Genomic DNA, 23881 nt, shown 5'->3' with positions numbered 1-23881 from the left:
AAAATGAGTGTGTCGTTTTATAGTGTGCAAATTGCTGCTCCCCTGCGACCCACCACATTGGTGTTTATACAGTGTGGTGGACATGAGGACAGGGGGCTCACTGCTGGTCTAAAAAAACTCAGGAAACTTTTTTCTCAGCTCTGTCCCCCACAACTTTGAAGAACTCGAATGACTGGGTCAATGGAATGACATTTTTTGCCTTCACATTATATCTCTAATAGTAATTAAAAATGTAGTATATAGTAATACATATATGTCAAGTAAATATATATTTAGTGTTTATATATATTTAATTGCTGTCTGGAAAAATACTTTATGCATGTGTATTTAATGCTGGTTAATGCTTCACTATCGATTTGTGAAAAGAAATATACTCTGGACTAAATATTTAAATACAATTGACATTATTGCAATGTTTGATGAGGAATAAAACCTGAACACTGGAGACCCATGCATGATTCAAACAAACTTTAAACAAGCTTTAAACAAACTTCTCCATTGTAGCATGCTTTCTTAGAAATTGTGGATGCACTGACAAACTAAAAAAAAACACAAAAGGTAAACATCTTGTGTGAGCCTTTGAATGATGCACTTTTGTTTGTTTCCAACAGATGATACTAAATATAAAGCATATCCTGTGGTTATATTGTCTCTGTGAAGCTGCAACCGTAACAGGTAAGTTTGAATGAGAAAATCCTTCTCAATCCTTCTCTCTGTCCCTCCTCTGTGCCTTCCTCTTCCCCCCTTCTCACCCTTTATCTTTATGCATTTTTCCCTCACTTTCTCCCTGCCCTGCACTCCTTCTCTTCCCCTGTCCATCTTTCTGTGTTGCAACCATTCACAAGTCATTTGACATAGTCCCATCTGACTGGCGTCTATGCTCACCAGCTTATCTGCAGTATGTATATGTTAGTGGTGCCTCACAGCATTAAGGCTTCACTCTGCTGCTCTTAAAGTAGCAAACTGTGATAAGCTCCTACCAGCTTCCACCTTTACTCAATGTTGAAGGTAATAGTGTTGGCCTCTGAGCCAACCCCCCCCCCCCCCCCCCCCCCCCCTCCGGCTCCTCTGGCCCCAGGCTCTCCTGGCCCCTTGTCCCTTGGCCTTGTCTCTGGGTATGGATGGACACCTTTCAATTAGTCAGGAAACAACAGCTGGTTTCACCCCTCATCCTAATAAGGCCCTCTGTTAAAGCACACACACTCATGCCTCTGGGGCTGTCCCACCACTGTTTCCAGAGCATTCCCCACATTGTTCCCTGTGAACCCCTACCCCCCAACCCACACCCCTTCACACACACATACGCACACACACATAGAAAAAAAAAAGATACATAGATGCTTAATCATCCTCTTCTTCACAAGAGCTACATGTGATTCAGCCTGTTGCCATTCATTTGTGTCTGGCATTCTGTCTGATCCCCCTTTTCTTTGCAGTGAAGTTAAGCATTAACAAACTTTAACTATTAACCCTGTCTGATTGGGCCGTAATGCTCTGCTACACCATTTGTAACAGAAAATTCAAGACGTATGAATGTATAAAATACCACTACCTTATGTTTTGATGTAAGTGCAAAATATTCAGAGTAGAGTAGGTTCAGAGATTCAGATTCTAGTCCAGTGTGCAGAAGCTGATAACATACAGTATTTATGAGTCTTTTTTGAGAGTTTTTCTACCTGTCATGACTAGTTAGTTTGACCTAGGTGAGGGAGAGATCATTTCAGAGGAAAAATAGCGGCATGAAGTAATGCAACCATGACTACAGTTCAGGCAATTATGTATAACTCCATACAAACATGTTGTACATACAATACATTCTGTGTGGGATATGTTCCCACACCCATCATTTTAAGGATGAGGTTTGACTTTCCAAGAGCTGTTTTAAGGCTGTGATGCATGTTATTTTTTATTAGGCTGTTTGTAGTGGTCACACCCTGTCAATGTAAATGAAGCAGTTTATAGTGTCTACTTGAGAATGAGAGTAAACAGAGGCAATGTGTAAATGTATCTGTAATATAGCCATGCAATTCTAAATTAACATGGATTGAAAATGCATTAAACCCTTTCCATTTTGCCTTTCAGCCCTCAACACATTATCAATAATCAAACCAGTCACTGGATACCTCTCAGGGAAGGTTAACCTTCCCTGCTTCTTCTCCATCATCCCAACCTCTGCACCGGTCATCAGTCCCAATGGAAATGCGAGAGACTACTTGAGGATCAAATGGACCAAAATAGAGGGAGGAGTTGAATCCACAGCGCTGGTGGCACAAAATGGGGTTATCAAAATAGGCTCAAGCTACAGGAACCGTGTATCAGTGCCAAGTCACCCTGAGGATGTGGGAGACGCCTCACTGACAATAGTCAAGCTGCGTGCCAGTGATGCAGGGACTTATCGCTGTGAAGTCATGTATGGCATCGAGGACACCCAAGATACAGTGAACCTTAATGTCAATGGTAAGGGACAACCTCTGAATGGAGAGGGGGATGGTGCATGGACTTAATAATAGTGAAATACAATACAAGTGATGATAGAAATGTAAACGGTATAAGAGAACTTTGGGCGCCCTTCTGCTTACTTAGTAGTTATGCAGACTAACCACAGTTTTTAGTTCCTATTTTAGAGGCAATGTGCTCTTAAAAACCGTCAGATACAACTTCAGGTCCATACCAACTATTTCAATGTTTTAGTTTTAGTACTCTTGATTCTGACTTGATCTGCCATTGGAGCCAAAATATGGATGGCATTCCAACGTTGGTAAAGACAAACCAAAGTTGCATTAGAACCTCATTCATCACTGTCCTCTATCGGGGCCACTTTGAGAGTGGTGAATTTTCTATTGGTGGGGCATTCAGAGGATATTATCAACTCTTTTTTCCTTACTTTTCTTTCGACCGTTTTTTCCCAACACCCTTCATCAAATGTACACAAGTGCTAAACTATGTGTATGAAAATGCAAAGTACTGCTGTTCTTCCAGGCCAAAAGTTATAGTCTCCTTTGGGGGTGGGTTTGGGGAGATGTTTCACTTGGGAAGTATTCTGGGAGCTATAACTCATGTTTTGGGGATGTAGAAAACATGGGTGGGGTGGGGGGATGCTGGGATAGTTTTGGTTTTCTCTAGTTTACAATCTGCACAACCTCTTTTCCAACTATCTGCAATGTTAATTAGGACCATCAATCATATCTTCTGCGTATGTTTACTGTCCACAAGTATGGGAATTCAAGGGGCCATGGCATCATCTGCAGTTATCTTGTTCATTTGTGGTGAACTGCATTGAGTATTTCGTTTATCCTCTGGGTTTATTGCAAAGTTCATCCTTCCCAAAGAAGCTGAGAGATCCAATTAGCCAGTCATGGTGTGTGCTTTATAAGACATTTGTCATAATTTACAGTCAAATTATATTGATGAGTCCCAGATAACTTTGTTCATATTACCATCCTAACTTCATTATGTTTGAATGGTCTGTTTTCCCCTTAAATTTGTTTGTTTGCTGTCCAGGTGTGGTTTTCCATTACCGGGCAAGCACCAGCAGGTACACACTTGACTATCCGAAGGCCATCCAAACTTGCCAAAATGTTGGAGCAACCATTGCTACATATGGACAACTGAAAGCAGCTTATGAAGATGGCTTTGATCAATGTGATGCTGGCTGGATTGCAGACCAGACAGTGAGGTGAGGCTGGGTGTTAATCTTCTGCCACAATGTTATTTCTTTTGAATAAAACCACTATTTGGGGATATACACTGTATTTATGATGTTAAAACCTTGATTATATAATGGCTCTTGGTTTGTCTGTTTGCACAGATACCCAATCACGAATCCAAGGCAGGGCTGCTTTGGTAACCTAAAGACCAAACCTGGTGTAAGGTCATATGGGACAAGGAAACCCACGGACACCTATGATGTTTTCTGTTATGTAGACAAACTTGATGGTAAGTCAGCCACAAAATTAGGCTCTACTAGCTCCAAGTAATGAGGTGTCATTTAGAAAGCACACCCTTTGGCTGAAATGATGAAACCTCCAAATTATTGCAATGCCAGAGCAAATTGCTTTTTCCGATTTTAACAACACTGTGAAAATGCACTCACTGTTTTATTGAATACTGTTTGGGTGACAATGTGTGATCCTTTTCTTTTCTTTTGTTCCGCCAAACAATGTCTTGAGTTGTAGACAGGATGCGAGAGGAAGCAGAAGATCTTAACAACTTGACACCAATGCAGGAATCAAAATTCACTCTCATTCTAGTGGTTTTTGAAGAAGTAGCCAACAAAAATGTGATAATTAGGGTTTTAAATGTCTTTGGCATGCCTTTTAGGAAGTCTCTCATTTCCAGCCAACAGTCTGTCTGTTCATTATTCAGGCTTTTATTGCAGATGGGTTCAACTCTATTGAGCAGTCCCTCCAGGAAGTTGCGATTTCGTGATCGCAACTATCAACGCAAATTCAACCAATCAGCGCGATTTTTTTTCGCGGCCTTGCAGTTTTATACAATCACCGCAACTTTCCCGCAAATTTGACCAATTACCTTAATCTCAGCCCCTGTACATCATCATCGGTTTTGTCATCAATTTCACTTCCTTGGAACATAAACTTAAGTCCTCACTTGATCGGCACTTTTCAACAGCAAAACATGCACAGAGAACGGGTGAAGAGCGAGGACAGCAGGCAGGACAAGTGATGATGACAACGTTGTTATTTATAGGTACTAGAGTTATTATTTGAGGGGCACAGTGTTAGCTTGGTCACCTACTTGCAGCAGGTGTGCTTTATTAACCAGCTCTCCTCGCCTCCATGCATCTCTCATCTTCATTGATGATTTTTACCCCCGGTGTGCGTTGGTGACAAAGACACAACCGGGGGACGTCTGTTTACTATTTGAGGTTTGATGTTTTTGCCACCATTACCGTAAAAAGCTCCACGTCTACAGCTTGATTTAACCCAGTTTGGTGATACATCAGACACCTTCAGTAAGTTTTGATCAACTCATAGTCATCAAAGATGCAGATTCATTTCAGAGTGCCGTGAACTGCCTGTCAAGTGCCTCTGTCACTGTGAGGTGCATTCAGGGAACGTCGTAAATGTGCAATACAGCCCTTTCATGGCATTTTTCTGTGAATCAAGAGGATCAAAATACAGTCAGTGGCTACATCAAGAATGTTTTATAAAAACAACTGTAATTTAGCATATTTACTTGCCCCTGACATGTTATTGGGTGAAAAAATCCCCCCAAAAAATCGCAACTTTCACCGCAATTTTTTCAAAAAGCTCCCGCAAAATCAGGCTTTTTGGGCCGCAACAATCACAAAAAAATCCCACGAAACCCTGGAGGGACTGATTGAGTATTTTATGAGCGATAACATTCCACTTCAGACATCTAAACTTAAGTCAGCCTTACATATTCTTACCCTTGACTTGGTTGACAATGGTTTTAGTCAAGGTACACCACCCCATCCCAGAGCAAAACATGTGTGTTTTAATACATATTCATAACAGTTAATTTGATTAGCTTGTTTTGTGTATATTGAATTGTTGTTGCATTTTTTTTATTGATGTATGGTTGAATAACAGCTAAGTTTTAAGAGTGACCAAAGACAAGAAATAGAGATAGATAGAAAGAAAGAAAGAAAGAAAGAAAGAAAGAAAGAAAGAAAGAAAGAAAGAAAGAAAGAAAGAAAGAAAGGGGGATGAAGATCATATTCCATCAAGTACTTAAACATGAACTGAATTGGGGTCATATCTCACGTAACTGTTGGGACATCACAAAACCTGACTATTAATTTAATGTTAAAATGTAAATTAATTTTGTAGTAGTTTTTTCATATGTATACATCTTAGAAAGTGGAATGGAAATAGTAAGTGCTTAAAATAACCTTAAAAATGTACCTAGAAGAGACACGCTGAGCTCTAATTGGTATGTACCGATACAGAGTCAAGATAAGTTTGAAATGTAGACAAAAAATAACCTACATTGATACAAACTTGTGATTACCAATAACAAAATTGTTGTCAATTTAAGTGTTTTTCAAATAGCAGAAATTTCCAGATGAAAATACCATATAAATTAAGGAATTTCAGTGGTTGCAAGTGGCTGACCTTGTCATTGAACTGGGTGGAAAGTATCTTCTCATCTAAATGTCATAGTTAATCAATGGGATCAAACTAGCATGGGATACATTAAACGTTACGCCCAAGACTAACTGAAAACATGTAGTCACTCACTCATCCTCTTTTTTGATTTGTATGGTTTCAGTTAGGATCCCTTTCTCAGTAGTTTACAGTCACATTCCCTTGTCAATAAATACAAATGTTCTTAGCTGTGATCTTGCTTTTACTTTTTTGATGGTAAGTTCCTTCAAGAAGAAACGTATGAAGGAAACATAGGAGGTATAATCTAGCTTGAGAAAAAAAGAACAGACACATTCATTGACTGGTTAGGCACATTGTCTGAATTGCTATCCCACCTCAGAATAAGAAAATGAATGAACTACTGTTGTCCTAAATATGACTGGTGGGAGATGTTTTGGGTCTGAGCCTTGCACAGCTGTGACTTTTGTCAGCTGGTTATGTTCCAAGCAATTTATGAAAGGTCAACATGATGCACAAATCTGCTTAAGATTACACTAAATGACAGGCTGTTTAGATCTTCTTTCATTGCAAATAATTTAAAATGGAATGTGTTGTGACCGTCCATCTGTTAGTGATCTAACAGCGATTCATGCCAATGCTTTTGGACACGGGTATTGAATCTTCTGCAATGTGTCATTTTTATATTCACCATGCAAACTGAAATTGTGTGTATTGTTAAGTTGTTGCTTGTTGGCATTTTTGTTTCAGGTGATGTGTACTATGCTCCTGTGAACCGTAAGATGACTTTGCAGGAGGCAGGTGAAGAGTGTAAGAAGAGGGGGGCAGTCCTGGCGAGCCCTGGTCAGCTCCATGCTGCCTGGCGACTTGGTCTGGACAAGTGTGACTATGGGTGGCTCTCAGATGGCAGTGCACGACATCCTGTAGCAGTACCAAGAATGCAGTGTGGTGGAGGCCTGATAGGTGTCAGGACCATGTACCGTTACAGAAACCAGACCGGCTTCCCAGAACCAACCAAGAAGCTTGGAGCTTATTGTTTTAAAGGTAAGCTCATAGCAGGGACTTTTAATGTAACCATTACAGTGTGTTACAGAGCCAAGTGTTAGCTGCACATAGAAGGCCATGTTGTTATTTATGTTTATATTTTGGTTTAGAAAGTTTCAGACATGAATTAAAGGCACAGACCCTTTCCTGTTAAACCCAGTCCTTTGCCGTAAGGAGCAGTGATCTCATCTCATACTCCCATCTGCTCCTCCACCCTTTGATTTTCTGCTTCTTTACTCCATTGTACACATCTCCACAGCTGAACATGAGCAGTGTTTTAAATGTTTACAACCTGTCCTATCTTTTGTCCATCGTTCTGTTTACTTTGCTTCTGTTTTTTGCTTCATGATTGCATAGTTTCAATGACAAAAACAACATGAGAAAAGCAGAGGAATAATTATCTTATGAGTAGCGCATGTTATGTGCCAGACTAGTCAAACAGATTGCAGCGTCTATGGCTGACCTCACTGTCTCACATTTGAGTTACCCACCCATTTCTGTGGCAACAAAATTTGCCAAAGGGAGGGTAAAATAATAGTGGTAAACTCAATTTACTTTGAAAGTAATGGACATGGCAGATCTTGCTCTAATGGGTAGATTAACGACCAATAGTTGCAGGAGAGTTTGCAACTGTCTCTGTGTTTTTTCCCTCTATATTACTTACAGCTGGGCTAATCATAGCTCCTTAAGCCGTATCCTTATTCAACCTCAGTGTTGATTTGAAACTAAATAAAACAGTTTATGTCTTGAGTGCAGTTCAAAATTTTCGGATTCTTCACTTTAGATTATATCATACACATTCATTATCTGAAATAAACCTAAGTAGCAAAGGTGTTAGGGATGTTGAAAAGAGATCCTTTTTTTCACCTCCTGCAAACTTGAATCCCAAGTATGCATTGGGTATGCATTGAAAAGATGATTTGTTTCCAGCTTTGTTGATTACTGACTAAAGGAAGAAAGCAAAATAGAGCTTTGGATTCTTGTAAAAAGTGACACTTCATGGTTGACTTGGAGTTAACAGAATTAGTCTAATCCTTCAAAACGTGAGTGTTCTTAACCAATCAATGTCCTCAGGGCAAACCCATATGACAGTTGACAGTTGCCATTTAGAGGAGCAGCAGAAGTAACTAATACAACACCTGTCAGCCTTTTTTGTCTCACTATCTAACTCTCCTTTTCCTTTCACATCTAATTTCCGCCATCAGAGTTTGCCCTCTGTCATTCTCACTTGTACTTATCAGAGCAGACGTTTGGATAATGGACAAAGCTACTGCTGGACTTCTAAATCAGTCATCCTTTCTGACCCCTGACCTGGCCTTTCCATCTTTACAAATGAGGGGTTGGATAGATAAGCCAGCCCCCGACTGGCCATTTACTGCCCCTGAGCTATGCTAACTCTCGCAGTGATAAGTCCACATGGAGTTCAGAGGCCACACAAACAGGCCACCCTCACCTCCTGCTCTGTGTATTCCATGTCAGCTCTCTTAGTCCTGTTGTATTTACATTCAAGTCTAAGTGCCTTTTAAGTACCCTTATTTGTTTGGACTCAATCTATCCTATTCCGATTTCTGACTCCTATCTGAATTACAGAATATAATGAAAACCTCCGTCAGTAAGACTACACAGAAGTACAGGGAGACAGGAAGTTGGTGTGAAGTGAAAAGAGGGATAATTGGTGTCTGATTGGTCTCTGAATTGGCCTGAAGGGAACAAAGGCCTTGGTACAGCAACAGCTCAAAACCATCAGTGAGATAATGCACTTCTTCTGAGAGCAGTCCCTACTTTTCCTGTTAGGAAAAATTGTGTTGCACACCTTACATCAGAGATAGTTTCATGAAGAAAGAGGGCGAGTACGTAATGGTCAGCAGCTGGCTTAAAACAATCTGTCTGCACCAGTGAGGAAAGCTTTTTGCTTTAGTACTGCTTTTTATGGGTGTGAGTAAAGGACAGATCATGTGAGGACAGAGGGGTGGGGATGAAAAGGCGCATTCAAGAGAAAACCAAACAGACTTAAATGAGACTTACTCATTAATGGAAAATTAGGGGGGAAAAAATCATCAGTAGGCTGAGATATAAAAAGAGGGAACCAGGGACTGCTGCTCTGGACAGAAAACAAGTTAGTGCTCAGACAAACTACTTGACGAGAGAGAGTGCATTGAGTACAACAGAGGTCAAACGTTGTCTGGGCAACTCCTAAAAAACACAGCACTAGTTCCTTGAAGTTTATAAGCTGTTTAATGAATCTGTTGCAGGCAGGTGAATCCTTTCAAAGAGATTAGGGGATGTTCAGAAATATTTAAAGGGGCAAGGTCCCTTCTGTGTCATCCAAATTAAAACACTTTAAAAGTATGATATCTACCATAAGCCTATGGCTAGAAATGTACTTAGTTTATAAAACTTCTATTTCCATCAGGTATGAGAGACAGGCTATTAAATGAAAAATAATCGTGCTATTTTTTTTGCCTTACTGACAGTTTAAGTTAAATGGGACTACAAACAAACAATTCTATGTAGATTAAAATGCATTTTTATACTTTGCATTGATTCTACAGTTTCTTTCAGACTATTGCATACATTATTAAGAATGCAGACTATTAACAACATTGAGAGTGAAGGGAGGAAGCCCCTCATATGATATGACTTTTAACTCTGGTACTCTAATGGTATGTGTCACACTGTGGCATGTGGCTCCATTTGATACATAAACATGTCTTGAAAACTGCTTATTCCACAACCTCATGTACTAGACCCAAACATGTGAAAACATTTGATTTAAGTTTGATAAACGTGCAATTATCTGTTGTATCTGTACTGTCATCTTGTAGTCTTTTCTTGCAGGATGCTTGTACTCTTCTCATGTAACAATGGTGAATCTTGACTATTTGACTTTGTTCCATGGTATTCTAATCCTAACCCAAAGATCAACAGTATAAATGATAATAACTCATGTGTTTTTGTGCTTATCCTAGGAAGAAGATGGGTATTCAGTCAGACATCATTTATTGGTATGTCTGTGGCAGAAACAACCACCACCATCAGCTCATCTACCTTCATCCCATTGCTAGAGAGTAGCACCACTATACCAAGCCCAACATCTAGATCAGTATCAGAGGCAGAAGAATCCCCAGACTCTTCAGTTCCATCTATGTTTTCTACTAGTATGGCTCCACCACGCCCCACTCCAGCAGGCCAAGAAGAAGAGTTAATCACCACAGCTGCACCCACCATAAAAGAGGAACACGATGATGTTAATGATGTCACAGCTACACCAGACTTAGACATTGGTGACTTTGTAAGTGCAAATGTAACCAATGTGGAATTTTTCCCCCACCGTGGTGACACATTCCCAGAACCCCAAAGTACAACAAAAAGCACAGATACCACAGAGTCTGTATCCAAGCCTGACGACGATGAGCCAGACGATCACTCTGTAATTCAGATCAACACAATCAAACCTGATGTCCCAAAACCAGATGAGTCTGTCATTACAGAGCCAATGTTTGCCGAGGGGAAGACTGAGGAAACTATTCTGGATTCTGGGATCACCACAACAATGGCCTCTGACTACACTGACACAGCAACAGAATCAACTGAACTAACCAGCGAGGAAGTGTTCAGCTCTCCTGAGATGACACCCTCACTGACTGAGTTTCATTCAACAACAGAATTCCCTGAGTATGATCCCGACATTGATGACATTGACCTTAATTATGTAGTAGAGGCCTTGCCACCTCCTCGGCCTTCCCAACATGACCTCTCACCAAGACCCACAGATAGCACTGATGTTACTGAGGCAACAACAATTCCCATAGACACTACCTCTGGAACCACCTTTATGTGCAACACCCAACCTGGAAGTGAGGTGGAGACAAGTTCCACAAGTCCACCAGAGAGTAGTACAACAGCAAAACCCACACCAAAGATGCAAGCTGTTGAGATACCAGCTGGTGCTACGACGGCCACCACCGTACTGATCAACACTGGAACCTTAGCTGAGGATTTGACATCACCAACAAATGTACATGTCTTTGGTGAATCCGCAACTCAGCTGCCAGGACAGGGCGTGGATAACCTGACAGAAGACACCACCACAGCAGCAATTGGAACAAAGCTCTTTACATCTGCTCCTATGGTTCCAGCTGTGCCTGAAAAGACCACTGCTCCAGGAACAGATGAACAGTCTATCCAAGAGACCACTGTCATTCTGGCACAGAATGTATCAGGTAAGACAATCAAACAATACCTGAGTTCATTTGATATATTTTATTATAAGCAAAGAAGCTAAGACAGATATGGTCCTGGGAATTGGAAAGGCCAGTTCTTGATTTGGTGACTATATTAAAAATGAATAGGTGTTAGAAATTTAGTAAACACAAGGACAGTATTGTTTATTCTGAGTTTATATAGTAGCACTTTATATGCTGGGCACTGGGGGGATGCTGTCCAGGGTGCTGAATTAAAGGGAAGAAAATATTTGTATCCTCTGCCAATATATAGAGTGCTGGAAGTAAAACGTGGCCATATAATTAACACAAATGTTGTATCATCACATGTACTAAACTCTTTATTGTCTGTGTCTGAATACAAACAGCGGATTTTCACTCCAACAAGGGGGGAGGTTAATGGGGTTAAAGTTTATTAGTTGTCACTTCAGCTTGCCAGGGTGTTATTTTTCCAACATCCATTGTTACTGTGAATACGTCCAATTACACATAGCATTGATAAAAAGTTCTGCTTGGCCTGCCAACTTATATATCTTGTATAAATAACACAGAGACAGTTGCAGCGACCCTTTTACGTCATGTCCTGCCTCCTTAGAAACCTCTCCTTCCCATCTTTCAAGGAAAACTTACGGATGTAAGGTAACTTTTGAAAGTTCTAGGAGCAGGCTGTCTTGTCAGGTTCAGGTGTGCACATGTGAAAATGGCTTAAGTAACTAATTTATAGCCCTTCTTTCTTGTGGCATTTTTTAAAGTTTACATCCAGGCAGCTCACACCAGGTTAAAAAGGTGTCCTTTCTAAATCTATGATTGTCCATAAACTATTTAAATCCATGTTAAGGATAAGCAGCTGGCTCTTATAATGGCTATGATATTTAGAAATGATCTATGTTTTACATGTAAAAGCAGTTACTGTGTGTGAGCACCGGTGTTTACATGATGAGTCATTTGTAAAGGTCTTCCACAATGAAGCAAATTGAAATGATTAATTTTCCTGTTCCTTCTGGCTTGTGTTTGTGTTTGCTCTACGTATGAACTGATGCTGAAAGACTTCTTTGCCTTGGGGTCCTCTTCAGTCAGTCCAGCTGAGCAGATGTCTTTAAAGTAACTATAACACGGCGAAGGGGGAGAAGTTAGGATAGAGAAAGGAAAAGAAAGAAAAAAGAATGAGGTGAAGACGGTAGTTTAAGAGTGATGACAGGATCTCATAAAAACTGGGGTGTTTAAGAGACAAGAGTTTTTAGACATCAAATAAGCATAGAACAAAATTAGTTGATCACTTTAATAAAATATACAAAGCTTTCTTCTAGCAGGGGTTGGTAGTCAGATTTAGATACACTTTTTGTTATACTGGTTAAAATGATCTTTATGTCCTGATGGCAATCAATACATAATATGTTCTTAAAAAAGAGCGGAAAAAAACCCGCTATCTACAGCCGGAGTAAACCTGGGAAAACACCAACCAATCCCTGCCATTAGGAGCCAAATTATGAAACCAATCAAATCCTGTTATAATCCTGTGATAATGTTTTGATGTTTTCTTACCGCTGAGTGAGACATGAGTTGACGCAGTGCAAAACACAAACGATGTGCTGAGGACTGGTTTTTTAATCAGTCACGATCATAGGGGGGTTAGACGGAGTCCTGATGAAATGCTACATTAAATTTCATGCTAGTTTGTCGTGACTACAAATTCTAGCTTTAAGCTTTTAATCATAGGTCATTGATGCATTTTATTTATTATATTTAACCATTAGTTAACCAGGTTGGTCCCATTGAGATCAAAGATCTCTTTTTCAAGGGAGACCTGGCCAAGACAGTCAGCAGCAAAAAACACAAAGTTACAGACATAGACACACAGAGAACCATTGTAGACTTTACAAGCACAACATTTGTCGCAGAAAGAGCAATTACCTAGGAGGCAGTTGTAACAAGGTACACCAGAAACAACAACATCCAAAAGATTTAACTTCAAGGTCTTTCATTTTAGATTTAAAAACATTAAGTGACACCAGCTCCTTGAGTTTCATGTCATTCTGCAATAAATTCCAGGCTGAGGGTGCAGAATACCTCAAAGCCCTTTTCCTAATTTCTGTGCGAGCTTTTGGGACAGAAAGCATTAGAAAGTCCTGGGAGCGCAATAAGTACTGTCCAGCACTTTTCTGTGTGATAAAAACACAGAGATAGTGTGGCAGTAGACCAAGAATTGTCTTATAAATGGCATAGAGCTGGATGATTATTAAAGTGATATTTAGTTAATAATTTAGTTTTGGCTTCATCCTCTTTTTCTCCTTTCTATGCACCCATTTTAGCTGAAAGCACTGACATGTGGCTCATACCTTACCTGTGAGGACAGGTTCATGATGGAAGGAGGGGATCTATTGGATTTCAAAGGAAAATTTTAAATAAATTGGTCATTTTGTAGTTTTTGTAATGTAGTCTGACTTATACATACACATTCAGTAATTTGTATGTTTGTATGTTTGTGTGTGCTTCAACCACAATGTTTGCTAGAGGGCCTGTTGTGCAAAAACTGCTTCTTCATACAATGATTATTTTTATTCTGCAAATCACTCTTCATTAGGACTATTACTCTCCTTGTGTGTGCATGCACCAGCTTACAGACAGCCAGGCTGGCAATAAAATAGTTCTGTTGGCAGACTACTTGAGTAAGCATGCTTCTTTTCAGCATAGACTGGACACCGCCACAAATGGTGCTGTGATCGCTTACTCACTCTCTCTGTGAGGACAGCTGGAGGCTGCCTGAGTGAAGTGAGTGATTATAGCTACTTTTACTGCTACATCATGGGATGTGACTTAGCTGAGACACCCAGGTCTCTTCCTGTCCTTCCAGTCTGTGTGGGTAGAGTTTGTGAAAATTGCAGTAGAGCAGACTGAAGTGTGTTGTCTGCCTGCATTGCAAAACATTGCAAAATATGAGGCTGACAAAAAGATCTTTGCCATGTGTTACTGATTAATTGAAAACAATTAAATGCACTGTTTACAAAGTGTTTGTACAACATAGTTTGACTTGAAATATTGATAAGCAGGCGTGCCAACCACAAATGTCACACAACAATTAACAGAACCAGTAACAACACATTCCCACTATAGAGATTTTTCAATTTCGCTTTTATTTTAATAAAGCTTTATAGATACTTTATAGAATAGTTCATTCCAACCTTCCTCAGCCTTCTAATTTGAAGACGAGGAAAAGGAGTAAACAGCTGGCACCTTCATTGGATAGCTGTGATTTACTTTTATGGATATACCAAAGGATATTCACATTTGAACTGTGGGTTGAAAGGGTTAAGACACTGTTTTACAGTTCACTTGTTTAGTAGTTAAGAAAATATTTATTTATTAACCAGTGACATGCTTGTACTACAAGTATATGCAGATGGGGTTGGATTAAGTGATAAATCAATATATAAAAACACACCCACAAAAAAAACGAAAAAAAAATAAATAAATCAAACATGAATAACCTCTGGTAGCTAATTGCCTCTTGAGGTATCTATTCATCTGATAAAGAAGTGTTTGTTTCTCACCTAACTACAGAATGTAGCTTAGACTAGCCCCTCTGCTTTACTTCGATTATTGGAATCATAACTTGGCTTGAGGAACTTCAGCACAGCCAAACAACCACCAGAAGGGACAACCTGTACTGAGTGTGTGTGTGTGTGTGTGAGAGAGAGAGTAACACAGAGAGAAAGATGGGGGAATGTAGACTATGTGAGTCAGTCAGATTGGTCTATTGCCTCAGTTCCCATGTCTGGGTTGGGGGTTGAACAGATGTCTTTCTGAAGAGTTGAGCTGGTGCAGGTGTTCCCGTTTGGAACCAATAATCTCCAGATCACCATTTGTGGGAAACACAGAGAGAGGGGACATGAGGTAGAGAAGGAGAGAAAGGGAGAGGAGCATGCTAATGGATAAAACGGTTTATCGTTAGATTAATTTTCGCTCTGTTCTCTGTTATATCCTTGGCAGGATAATTGAATTTTTTAAAGGGGCACATGTTGGAATTGAACCTGGGCTGCCTGCTTCAAAACTATGTAGATGTTGATGAGAGATTGTTTTCAGTATGTTTCAATGCATATCATTTAAATCTCTTTTAGCTTTAGCATTCTAAAAAGTATTTGAGTACTCTTTAGAGTCGTGAATCCTTTAGCTTTTTTAGTAATTGAGTCAGAAGAAGATTACATATAAAAAGGAATGCTTCAAACAATTTTAATTCAGAAGTATTCAGAGACAGGAGGTCCAAATTCAACTTTCAGAATGAATTTTTCTATTGCTTCTAATCCTCCAAATAATTATTTTTTAGATATATGTATTAGCTCTTACTTTGCCTACCAGATCATAGAATACTATCATACACCTTGAGTTTAGTAATAAGATGTTAAGTTGATTGCTATCTAACGGCTTTGGTAAATTGATTATTGTTTTGAAATCTATTTACAATGTTTCTTTTATTTCTTTTTTCAGTTAAACAGCCTCTACAGCCACAAGATTCCCAGACCTCCACCACACTCATTGATGATCCACTTCCCTCTAAAGCTAAGGAGCCCATCCTGCAGAGCGGAGACCAAGATGTTTACTCCCAAACTTCTGCCACCATCACCCCAACTATTAGCTTTGTCAATGGTAAAAGTGAGATAACATTGGAGCCAAAAAGTGCTGATGAAAAGGAGGTCCAAGGTACCCAGATTTTGATTAATGTGACGACTTTGGGAGCAAGCAATGAAATTACCACAATCTTTGATTATAGTTTGACTAATCTCCCTGTTGATAGCTCTACTGAAAAAAAATATGGAATGGCATCTACAGAAAGCCCAGATGTTGATGAATATGAGACCGACACAACTCCAGTTGTTGACTCAATACCCCACTTACCTCCTGACAAGCTGGCCACAAAGGGCCCAACACAGACAGACACAACCTCTGTATTGACTCCAACAATGCAGGATACGGTTTCATTGAAAACTACTGAAGCTGGTCCAACTGCCACAGATGCCACAGAGGGGATGAGTGATACCAGAACAGCTTCTGATGACTTTGTTCCTACAGTAACTTCAACTGAGCCAGAGATGACCAAATCTACCAAAGAAACCCAAACAACAAAAGCTGAGGAAACGACCACTTTCATCAGCGCATCTGTACAAGAAGAAGCAGGCAAGTCAGGGAGGACAGAACTGGCTGTGGACCAATTCCCTGTTACATCTTCAACCAAACTTTACTCAGACAGAGATGAAGCTGAAACTACAGGGGAAACAAAGAGCACAGCTGTTACTCCAGCTGCTGAAGATAGCACTTTGTCTATGTTACAAACTGTGTACCCTCCCTCCTCTGATGATGCTGATGGGAAAACACCAACATTAACAACTGGGGATTCACAGAGCTCCACTCAAGTTGTGGAGGGAAGGAAAGAGACCCAAGACCCAAACGAATTAGTCATCAGTACAATAGCTCCTTCAGTAACTAGTGGTTCTTCCTCTTCTGAAACAACACACAAGACAAAAATAACTCCAGCTATAGATGAAGGCAGCACTGAATCATTCCCATCTATAGCAGTTACCATGTCTAAAACTTCAGATGTTACGATCACAGGTCAGGGAGAGAATGCAGAGACTCTAATGCCTTCCATCTCACCAACAGAAAAAGTTCTGGCTGATGCAATGACAACACCAAACGAGGAGACGTCAGCTGTTCAAGCAGTAAATATGATTACAAGCTCAACGCCATATAGTACAACTACAGGGACTGGTGAATCAATATCAATATTAAGTGGGACAGATAAAACTACATCAGAGAGTGAAGTCATATTTCAAACAGTACAGACAGTGGGCACACATAATATAGCTATACAAGCAACTAAAGAACCTGAACAAGCATCAGCATCAACCCTAACATCTTTATATGACTCCATTTCGACCACTGCTTCCCCTTTATACAGTGCTATTGAAAAACTGAAGACAACAATGTCCTCATTTACTGAATACTTAAGTAATATTTCTGCTGTTATGACAACAGGGGCTAACACTGATCCTGATATGGTCAGCACAGAATACTCAGTCAAGGAAATAAGTTCAACCCCAAAAGGAAATGAAACTATACCATCTGTCACAGCATCACAAGGGTCGAAATCAATTGATTATCAAAAGACAGCTGGACCTACAACTCCATTAAAAATAAACACCGATACACCATCCTTAGTGACATCTGTGGAGAATATGTCATTAATATCCAATTCTTTATTAAGAGAAACAACCATAAAACCTTTTGCAGCATCTGCAGCAGATCAAGATGGCTCAGGTGACCAGACCCCCGGCATGTTCACAACAACATCAAGTGTCACAGCTAAATCATCACTCTACAGCCCTGACACACCCACAACAAGGTCTCCGAGGACATCACCTGCTGTTTCAGATGCGGAGGATACAATTATCAGCAGGGACACTACAACGGCGCAGTCCAGTTCCTCATTTAGTGAATCAAGCACAAAACCTGACACAACAGCCTTACAGATAACCACTGGTTTTGATGGTACTGGAGACAGCACTTCAGCTACCAGTGATAAATCTGCGTCAAGCACAGAGTCACCCTCAGTCACAGCATCACGTGAGGCAGAAACAATTGATAGTTCAAAGACAGCTGCAACTGCAGCTTCCTCACTTTACAGTACTGAGAAACCAACCTCAGTGTCAACTGCAACAGGTATGACTGCAACCACAAGTCAGACTGAGAAAGTATCAGCTCCTAAAATGGCAAGTTCATCTTCACCTCCAACAGAGGAAGAAGGCTCAGGGGAACAGAAAACAGGGATCACCACCAAGGCAACCATGGGTCCTACAGCCTCCTCATTGTTTAGCACAGAGAAGCCAACTGCATTGCCTGTCACAGGACAAGACAGCACAGGATCAGATGGTACTGAAGGTCCCTCAGTAACAGCCTTTTCTGGGACAATGGATCCAAGCTCTCTTCTGACTTCAACAGAGGAAGATAGCTCAGGTGACCCAACCCCCGCCATGTTCATTACAACATCAAGTGTCACAGCTAAATCGTCCCTCTACAGCACTGACACACCCGCAACAGGATCTCCTGGGACATCATCTGATGTTACAAGCGATGAGGATACAAGCATCAGTGGGGAAATTACAACATTGCAGTCCAGTCCCTTATTTAGTGAATCAAGCACAAAACCAGACACAGCATCCCTACAGATGACCACTGGTTTTGTTGGGTCTGGAGACAGCACTTCAGATATCAGTGATAAATCCCCTATCCCAGCAACTACTGTCGCTTCTGTATTCAGCACAGAGTCACCCACAGTCACAGCATCACATGAGGCAGACACAATTAATAGTTCAAAGACAGCTGCAACTGCAGCTTCCTCACCTTACAGTACTGAGAAACCAACCTCAGTGTCAACTGCAACAGGTATGACTGCAACCACAAGTCAGACTGAGAAAGTATCAGCTCCACAAATGGCAAGTTCATCTTCACCTCCAACAGAGGAAGAAAGCTCAGGGGAACAGAAAACAGGGATCACCACCAAGGCAACCATGGGTCCTACAGCCTCCTCATTGTTTAGCACAGAGAAGCCAACTGCATTGCCTGTCACAGGACAAGGCAGCACTGGCACAGATGGTACTGAAGGTCCCTCAGTAACAGCCTTTTCTGGGACAATGGATCAAAGCTCTCTTCTGCCTTCAACAGAGGAAGATGGCTCAGGTGACCCAACCCCCGGCATGTTCACAACAACATCAAGTGTCACAGCTAAATCGTCCCTCTACAGCACTGACACATCCACAACAGGATCTCCTGTGACAACATCTAATTTTACAAGCGATGAGGATACAAGCATCAGTGGGGAAACTACAACATTGCAGTCCAGTCCCTCATTTAGTGAATCAAGCACAAAACCTGACACAGCATCCTTACAGATGACCACTGGTTTTGATGGTTCTGGAGACAGCACTTCAGCTACTGGTGATAAATCCCCTATCCCATCAACTACTGTCGCTTTTGTATCAAGCACAGAGTCACCCTCAGTCACAGCATCACGTGAGGCAGAAACAAGTGATAGTTCAAAGACAGCTGCAACTGAAGCTTCCTTGCTTTACAGTACTGAGAAACCAACCTCAGTGTCAACTGCAACAGGTATGACTGCAACCACAAGTCAGACTGAGAAAGTATCAGCTCCTAAAATGGCAAGTTCATCTTCACCTCCAACAGAGGAAGAAAGCTCAGGGGAACAGAAAACAGGGATCACCACCAAGGCAACCATGGGTCCTACAGCCTCCTCATTGTTTAGCACAGAGAAGCCAACTGCATTGCCTGTCACAGGACAAGACAGCACAGGATCAGATGGTACTGAAGGTCCCTCAGTAACAGCCTTTTCTGGGACAATGGATCCAAGCTCTCTTCTGACTTCAACAGAGGAAGATGGCTCAGGTGACCCAACCCCTGCCATGTTCACTACAACATCAAGTGTCACAGCTAAATCGTCCCTCTACAGCACTGTCACACCCGCAACAGGATCTCCTGGGACATCGTCTGATGTTACAAGCGATGAGGATACAAGCATCAGTGGGGAAACTACAACATTGCAGTCCAGTCCCTCATTTAGTCAATCAAGCACAAAACCTGACACAGCATCCTTACAGATGACCACTGGTTTTGATGGTTCTGCAGACACCACTTCAGACATCAGTGATGAATCCCTTATCCCAGCAACTACTGTCGCTTTTGCATCAAGCACAGAGTCACCCTCAGTCACAGCATCACGTGAGGCAGAAACAAGTGATAGTTCAAAGACAGCTGCAACTGCAGCTTCCTCACTTTACAGTACTGAGAAACCAACATCAGTGTCAACTGCAACAGGCATGACTGCAACCACAAGTCCTACCGAGAAAGTATCAGCTCCACAAATGGCAAGTTCATCTTCACCTCCAACAGAAGAAGAAAGCTCAGGGGAACAGAAAACAGGGATCACCACCAAGGCAACCATGGGTCCTACAGCCTCCTCATTGTTTAGCACAGAGAAGCCAACTGCATTGCCTGTCACAGGACAAGACAGCACAGGATCAGATGGTACTGAAGGTCCCTCAGTAACAGCCTTTTCTGGGACAATGGATCCAAGCTCTCTTCTGACTTCAACAGAGGAAGATGGCTCAGGTGACCCAACCCCTGCCATGTTCACTACAACATCAAGTGTCACAGCTAAATCGTCCCTCTACAGCACTGTCACACCCGCAACAGGATCTCCTGGGACATCATCTGATGTTACAAGCGATGAGGATACAAGCATCAGTGGGGAAACTACAACATTGCAGTCCAGTCCCTCATTTAGTCAATCAAGCACAAAACCTGACACAGCATCCTTACAGATGACCACTGGTTTTGATGGTTCTGGAGACAGCACTTCAGCTACTGGTGATAAATCCCCTATCCCAGCAACTACTGTCGATTTTGCGTCAAGCACAGAGTCACCCTCAGTCACAGCATCACGTGAGGCAGAAACAAGTGATAGTTCAAAGACAGCTGCAACTGCAGCTTTCTCACTTTACAGTACTGAGAAACCAACATCAGTGTCAACTGCAACAGGCATGACTGCAACCACAAGTCCTACTGAGAAAGTATCAGCTCCACAAATGGCAAGTTCATCTTCACCTCCAACAGAGGAAGAAAGCTCAGGGGAACAGAAAACAGGGATCACCACCAAGGCAACCATGGGTCCTACAGCCTCCTCATTGTTTAGCACAGAGAAGCCAACTGCATTGCCTGTCACAGGACAAGACAGCACAGGATCAGATGGTACTGAAGGTCCCTCAGTAACAGCCTTTTCTGGGACAATGGATCCAAGCTCTCTTCTGACTTCAACAGAGGAAGATGGCTCAGGTGACCCAACCCCTGCCATGTTCACTACAACATCAAGTGTCACAGCTAAATCGTCCCTCTACAGCACTGACACACCCGCAACAGGATCTCCTGGGACATTGTCTGATATTACAAGCGATGAGGATACAAGCATCAGTGGGGAAACTACAACATTACAGGCCAGTCCCTCATTTAGTGAATCAAGCACAAAACCTGACACAGCATCCTTACAGATGACCACTGGTTTTGATGGTTCTGGAGACAGCACTTCAAATATCAGTGATGAGTCCCTTATCCCAGCAACTAGTGTCGCTTTTGCATCAAGCACAGAGTCACCCTCAGTCACAGCATCACGTGAGTCAGAAACAAGTGATAGTTCAAAGACAGCTCCAACTGCAGCTTCCTCACTTTACAGTACTGAGAAACCAACCTCAGTGTCAACTGCAACAGGTATGACTGCAACCACAAGTCCTACTGAGAAAGTATCAGCTCCACAAATGGCAAGCTCATCTTCACCTCCAACAGAGGAAGAAAGCTCAGGGGAACAGAAAACAGGGATCACCACCAAGTCAACCATGGGTCCTACAGCCTCCTCATTGTTTAGCACAGAGAAGCCAACTGCATTGCCTGTCACAGGACAAGACAGCACAGGATCAGATGGTACTGAAGGTCCCTCAGTAACAGCCTTTTCTGGGACAATGGATCCAAGCTCTCTTCTGACTTCAACAGAGGAAGATGGCTCAGGTGACCCAACCCCTGCCATGTTCACTACAACATCAAGTGTCACAGCTAAATCGTCCCTCTACAGCACTGTCACACCCGCAACAGGATCTCCTGAGACATCGTCTGATGTTACAAGCGATGAGGATACAAGCATCAGTGGGGAAACTACAACATTACAGGCCAGTCCCTCATTTAGTGAATCAAGCACAAAACCTGACACAGCATCCTTACAGATGACCACTGGTTTTGATGGTTCTGGAGACAGCACTTCAAATATCAGTGATGAGTCCCTTATCCCAGCAACTACTGTCGCTTTTGCATCAAGCACAGAGTCACCCTCAGTCACAGCATCACGTGAGGCAGAAACAAGTGATAGTTCAAAGACAGCTCCAACTGCAGCTTCCTCACTTTACAGTACTGAGAAACCAACCTCAGTGTCAACTGCAACAGGTATGACTGCAACCACAAGTCCTACTGAGAAAGTATCAGCTCCACAAATGGCAAGTTCATCTTCACCTCCAACAGAGGAAGAAAGCTCAGGGGAACAGAAAACAGGGATCACCACCAAGGCAACCATGGGTCCTACAGCCTCCTCATTGTTTAGCACAGAGAAGCCAACTGCATTGCCTGTCACAGGACAAGACAGCACAGGATCAGATGGTACTGAAGGTCCCTCAGTAACAGCCTTTTCTGGGACAATGGATCCAAGCTCTCTTCTGACTTCAACAGAGGAAGATGGCTCAGGTGACCCAACCCCTGCCATGTTCACTACAACATCAAGTGTCACAGCTAAATCATCCCTCTACAGCACTGTCACACCCGCAACAGGATCTCCTGGGACATCGTCTGATGTTACAAGCGATGAGGATACAAGCATCAGTGGGGAAACTACAACATTGCAGTCCAGTCCCTCATTTAGTCAATCAAGCACAAAACCTGACACAGCATCCTTACAGATGACCACTGGTTTTGATGGTTCTGGAGACACCACTTCAGCTACCAGTGATAAATCACCTATCCCATCAACTACTGTCGATTTTGCGTCAAGCACAGAGTCACCCTCAGTCACAGCATCACGTGAGGCAGAAACAAGTGATAGTTCAAAGACAGCTGCAACTGCAGCTTCCTCACTTTACAGTACTGAGAAACCAACATCAGTGTCAACTGCAACAGGCATGACTGCAACCACAAGTCCTACTGAGAAAGTATCAGCTCCACAAATGGCAAGTTCATCTTCACCTCCAACAGAGGAAGAAAGCTCAGGGGAACAGAAAACAGGGATCACCACCAAGGCAACCATGGGTCCTACAGCCTCCTCATTGTTTAGCACAGAGAAGCCAACTGCATTGCCTGTCACAGGACAAGACAGCACAGGATCAGATGGTACTGAAGGTCCCTCAGTAACAGCCTTTTCTGGGACAATGGATCCAAGCTCTCTTCTGACTTCAACAGAGGAAGATGGCTCAGGTGACCCAACCCCTGCCATGTTCACTACAACATCAAGTGTCACAGCTAAATCGTCCCTCTACAGCACTGACACACCCGCAACAGGATCTCCTGGGACATCGTCTGATATTACAAGCGATGAGGATACAAGCATCAGTGGGAAACTACAACATGACAGGCCAGTCCCTCATTTAGTGAATCAAGCACAAAACCTGACACAGCATCCTTACAGATGACCACTGGTTTTGATGGTTCTGGAGACAGCACTTAAGATATCAGTGATGAGTCCCTTATCCCAGCACTACTGTCGCTTTTGCATCAAGCACAGAGTCACCCTCAGTCACAGCATCACGTGAGGCAGAAACAAGTGATAGTTCAAAGACAGCTGCCAACTGCAGCTTCCTCACTTTACAGTACTGAGAAACCAACCTCAGTGTCAACTGCAACCAGGTCTGACTGCAACCACAAGTCCTACTGAGA

At 42.0% G+C, this 23881-nt stretch overlaps 2 protein-coding genes across 2 annotated transcripts in view; both read left to right on the top strand.

Moving 5' to 3' along the window:
• Positions 1–633: 633 nt before the first annotated feature.
• LOC117818337 (versican core protein-like) lies at positions 634–13747 on the top strand. The gene is made up of 7 exons (XM_034691162.1): positions 634–675; positions 2083–2457; positions 3502–3676; positions 3809–3936; positions 6840–7133; positions 10103–11356; positions 13666–13747. The coding sequence occupies exons 2-7, from the start codon at positions 2409–2411 to the stop codon at positions 13701–13703; spliced, it is 1938 nt and encodes a 645-aa protein (XP_034547053.1). The 5' UTR covers positions 634–675; positions 2083–2408; the 3' UTR covers positions 13704–13747.
• A 1322-nt stretch (positions 13748–15069) lies between these two features.
• The window catches only part of LOC117818606 (versican core protein-like), a 42649-nt gene continuing 33837 nt past the window's right edge, over positions 15070–23881 (top strand). Inside the window, exons 1-2 of the mRNA XM_034691557.1 lie at positions 15070–15088; positions 15839–16051. Of these exons, the coding sequence (XP_034547448.1) occupies positions 15070–15088; positions 15839–16051 (232 nt within the window). The remainder of the gene's footprint in view (positions 15089–15838; positions 16052–23881) is intronic.

The sequence above is a fragment of the Notolabrus celidotus genome, chromosome 9 (assembly GCF_009762535.1).
Source record: "Notolabrus celidotus isolate fNotCel1 chromosome 9, fNotCel1.pri, whole genome shotgun sequence".
Lineage (NCBI taxonomy): Eukaryota > Metazoa > Chordata > Actinopteri > Labriformes > Labridae > Notolabrus > Notolabrus celidotus.
This window is presented reverse-complemented; position numbering and strand designations above follow the sequence as displayed.